The 4,624-nt window shown below is 34.6% G+C and overlaps 1 protein-coding gene across 1 annotated transcript in view; it reads left to right on the forward strand.

Annotated features, from left to right (window-relative positions):
* The first annotated feature begins 1,614 nt into the window (after window positions 1-1,614).
* Ptp10D (Protein tyrosine phosphatase 10D) overlaps window positions 1,615-4,624 on the forward strand; it is a 51,097-nt gene continuing 48,087 nt past the window's right edge. The window contains exons 1-2 of the mRNA XM_017623796.1: window positions 1,615-2,520; window positions 2,616-2,687. Of these exons, the coding sequence (XP_017479285.1) occupies window positions 2,308-2,520; window positions 2,616-2,687 (285 nt within the window). The 5' untranslated portion in view covers window positions 1,615-2,307. The remainder of the gene's footprint in view (window positions 2,521-2,615; window positions 2,688-4,624) is intronic.

A 4,624-nucleotide genomic window follows, 5' to 3' on the forward strand; every position in this document is an offset into this window, starting at 1 on the left:
ATTCGTGATTGGCGCCCATATTACGAACCGAATCACATAATTCGCCATACAAAATTTTGAGAGCGAATCACTTCATTCGTAGGTGATTCAGATCGAATCAACGTGCGAATCAAGAACAAATCGTTGTCTTCTCTAATTTTTATCGATAACGGCTGTCAAAACACATAGACCACACACATCCCCACCAGCAAAACATTGAAAAAATAGCTAGATTCGTTAAAACTATTGATTTAGCTAATTAACCACTGCAGATTTTTTCTCCACCTTTGAAATGCACAATAAACAGCACATTAAACATTAAGAAAAAGCAAAGAACCAGAAGCAGAGATGCAAAGTGAATCACGAATGTGTCGTGTAAACAGGTTGGTCATAATTGAGAGAGCGAACCACGTGATTCGGTTGTCGTGGAAACGCCGTTTTAGGATACTTTCTGCAAGCAAAAAGCTGACCTATGTGAGATCGAAACTCTTGAACCAAAATATGCCGCATCCAAAGGGCACCACTAATAGAAACGCTACAAAGAATATAGAGGGTCCAATGAAGAAAAAACTAATTTGCTTTGATAAAAAAATCTAAGCCACATAACTTATTGAATAGTAAAATATTTATTCACACTTTAGACTAAAAACCAAGGCAATTGCTGACAATCACGCGCTAAGTAGGACTTATTATAGGCAAATAACTAATAAATATGTAAAAAAGTACAACAAAATAATTATTTATATTTACATATATATAGTTAATATGTACATATGTACGTAATAAATAATTTGTGACTCGTTGAATTTTTTATTGGAATGCCAAGCAGTTAACTGGTAAATCTGCGTATACTCACATACTATGCATTTATAGTTGAATAAGTACACACTCATACATAGGAACATACATACAAACATACATACGTGTAGTAAACGTAAATACTATTAAAAAAATTCAAAGTTAACGATTCAAAGAGCGAGAAAAGAGAACGAACTAGAGAATAGGTTTGTTCCATACGAGCCCGGGTGCCAAAAACAGCCCCTAAAACGTTCCTCACGCTAGAAAAGTGGGTAATAGAGAGCGAATACCTTCCACTTTTGGATCGTAAATGTCTTCTTCTTCGCGCCCGAAACAGCCCAGAGTTTTTTCCGGATAGAAATGCGCAAGTTAATTTGAGATAACAGCCGTTGTTTGTTTACATGCGATAGCAAATTTTGTAAAATACAAAAATGGAAAATAGCACTAAAGGTTCAGAAATGTAGGTATTTCCTAATTTTATGAGCTATATAAGATAAATACACATAAAAATCACTGTTTAGAACTGATTTGTTGATTCCGAACACGAAAAGTGGTTTTGCGCGTTTCTATTGCTCTAGGCACTTTTGGCGCGGGTTGACACATTTTTGGCACTTGAGAGAGAGTAACTTATTTTTACGCTCTAATTACCAAAACAGCCCGGAAAGCGTGTGGAACAAACCTAATATCGTCGCCTGGGTTGTGAGTGGTTTTAACAACTACTGTCACAGTCAGATTGACGTTTGCGATCAATACTTTTGTCGTCCTCTCTTGGTTCGTAGTTAGGGTTTTGTACTGCAACTGATGGAATTCAATTACATACATTTTTGCTATACATATTACATATAATCGCGCTGAAGTAAATAAAATGCTCAGTCGAGCCTAGATATGTATGTATGTGCAAGATTGCAAAAGCGACTGATCAGTAAAAGTAGTTGCTTGGCAAATGAGAGGCTTAAAATGTGAAACCATAAAAACGCCACTCTCATACTTGTGCGAATGAAATGTTGGTGATATAAAGACAGCACTCTCTCCTGACTCATTTTGCGCAGAGCTTGAGACGTTAAAAAACTACTTTGGAGTAATACATAGTGTTTGGATATTTCAATATGGGCATATATGTACATACATACTAAGCTTATTTTTATTTACGTACTTACATATTTTTATTTGTTATCGCCATTAGCAGTTGAATAACGAATTTTATACACATATCAAAAAGTGAGAAATGTGGTTTTAAAATTAAAATTGTGCTAAAAACCAGTTGAAATTCGCGTAATCATGAAAGTGGACGTGCTTAAGACTTCAATAACCTTTACTTAAAATCGACGAAAATCTACAAAAATTGCATTACGTATTATTAATGGCAATATATGTACATACAAATGTATGTATCCATAAAAAGTGAAATTATATACCTAAATACGTACGTAGATACTACAAAAATTATACCAACACAAAAAGAAAAAATATAATAAATTAAAAATCAGTTCTATTAAAAAGTGAATAAAAGTGTTGGTCGTACGCCTGAAAATGACAGCCAGCAAAATGAGCAACGACTTGTCTGCTAAAAAGGTTGCCGCAAAACCAACAACAAATGCAACAAAAATTAATATGGCACCAACACAATCAGCCACTTCGTGTGGAGTTGGCGAATTCGAAGCGAGTATCCAAACAACTTATCGAATACAAAAGCAAAATCAACAAAAAACAATACAAAAAACTACAAGCAGCAAACAACAGAAGNTGGAGTTGGCGAATTCGAAGCGAGTATCCAAACAACTTATCGAATACAAAAGCAAAATCAACAAAAAACAATACAAAAAACTACAAGCAGCAAACAACAGAAGCAGCATTTGCAACTACAACGAAACTTACTCATTGGATTAATTTTTACAGCATTTTGTGCACAGGTGAGTCGTAAAAATGCATCAATACATTCACAAATAAAAACAATATCCAATATTAGTACGAATTGAACATTTAACTATGAGCTTGTACAGTGTTGCCTTGATAATTGCGATAAATCAAAATTGGCTCCCTTAATATCGTGGATGTCAGAGTTGATAATAATTACAATGTTCGGCAGTTGGCTGGGGAATTGATGAAACCAAGTTTTTCTGAAAGCAATTTCTCAGTTTTCCCAGATTGATGATTTTAAGGGTTTTCAATTGAAGTTGGTAGCCTTAAAAACAACTAAAATTGATTTAAATGCATATCGAGCCCTTACCGCCAAAATAACAGCAGCATTTAGATCAGTGGTCGGCAAAAGTTAAACTGTGACTGTGTTGGTGAGAACAAGAGAACTGCTCCGCATGAGCAACCCAGTAGGAAATTACGAGAAGTGAAAAAATTTTTAACTTATCGGTCTTCAATAGAAACATATAAATACATATATTTATATGTACATACAGTATCGGTCATATCTATAGCACGCCATTTCCAAGTGATATTGTGTGCCCCTTATGTTCATTTACTTATTTTTAAGAATTTTCAATTAAAATTTAGTTCATTCTCAGACAAACCCCATATATACCCAAGTTCAACAATTTGTAGAAAACTACAAAAAAGGGTAACAAATTTTCACCTAAATTTGAAACTTTTTTCCCGGAAGTGTTAGAATTTTTTTGAGTACACAGTTTTTTAGCCCCTGCAATTTTAGTCTGATAATGTGCAAATTTCAAGTAGCTACGAATTACCGTTAATTTTTTAGATTTTTTTTGTCGCATTGGCAAGAAAAACTCGGTATTTATTTTTGCTTAATTCATTTCACGGATTGAATCTCATTTGCACACAGGGTAGTAAAAAGATTTCGTTTCTCGGCGGCTTCAACATTTTTCTGCGAACATTTTTTTTCTATGGTGTTTTCGAGGACTTTGTGTTTTACTAAAGTTTTACCTCTTCAAATCGCTTTCATAAGTTTGATAATTTATATTATATTTTTGAAATATGTAGTGCATTTGATGGCGTTGAATTGTTGAAAATACTACCATTGTTGCAGATTTATGCAATTGCATAAGCAAAACAAATGGTTGCCACTCAGAAACGGCGAACTAACCGACTTCAAGCTAATTATGCGTGTCAGTGCTCAGGCTGCAATGCGTAATCGGGTGGAGTTGAGTAACCGAATAAGTGAAGGTTAGCGCTTGTAAACGACGCGTTCACTGGAATAGACCTGTTTTTGCTGTGTAGTNTATTTTTTGTTTGTACACAAGATTTTCGAAAGATAATAAATACACAGTTTTATTTCGAGTTTTCGAGCAATTTGATGTTCCTCCTGTAGTTCAGCCTACATAATTTTGAAAATGATCTAAGTCATTGTGCTTACCCTTTGTGGGAAACGCACTAGTGCCGAAATGGTTCTTTACTAGAGAATATAGAACCATTACTAGGTGCGTTAATTTTCTTTTGCATGTCAGCAACTGTCGAATTCAACCTTGCAATGTTCTACGAAGTGTCAATGCCCCTCGCTGCATTCCTTTTTTAATGGTACCGAACCAGACCAAATGCGACAGATGGGATCTAATTCGCTCTGTATCCCTTTTCTATAGTTCCGAACCGTTTCTAAAATCGACGGACGAAAAAAGCAACATGATTTGGTTTTTCAATGGCAGCGATTTTAAATAATTTTGAAAAAAATATATACACATATGTTGGTGGCCACTGAAAAGAAAGTCCTACAAAGCAAGACTTATTATCATCTAATTAACATATGGCTAGATTGAAGTGAAAAGTTGCTAAGTCCAATTTTTGTGAACTCATATTTGGATATAGGAAGCAAGGTAAATTAAAAACGCAAAATCTCCAAGAGGATTAACTAACGTGCTTGTTTTATTTCTTCCCATTTACT

Source organism: Rhagoletis zephyria, unplaced genomic scaffold (genome assembly GCF_001687245.7).
Source record: "Rhagoletis zephyria isolate East Lansing unplaced genomic scaffold, Rhagoletis_zephyria_1.1 Rzeph_scaffold_03359, whole genome shotgun sequence".
NCBI lineage: Eukaryota > Metazoa > Arthropoda > Insecta > Diptera > Tephritidae > Rhagoletis > Rhagoletis zephyria.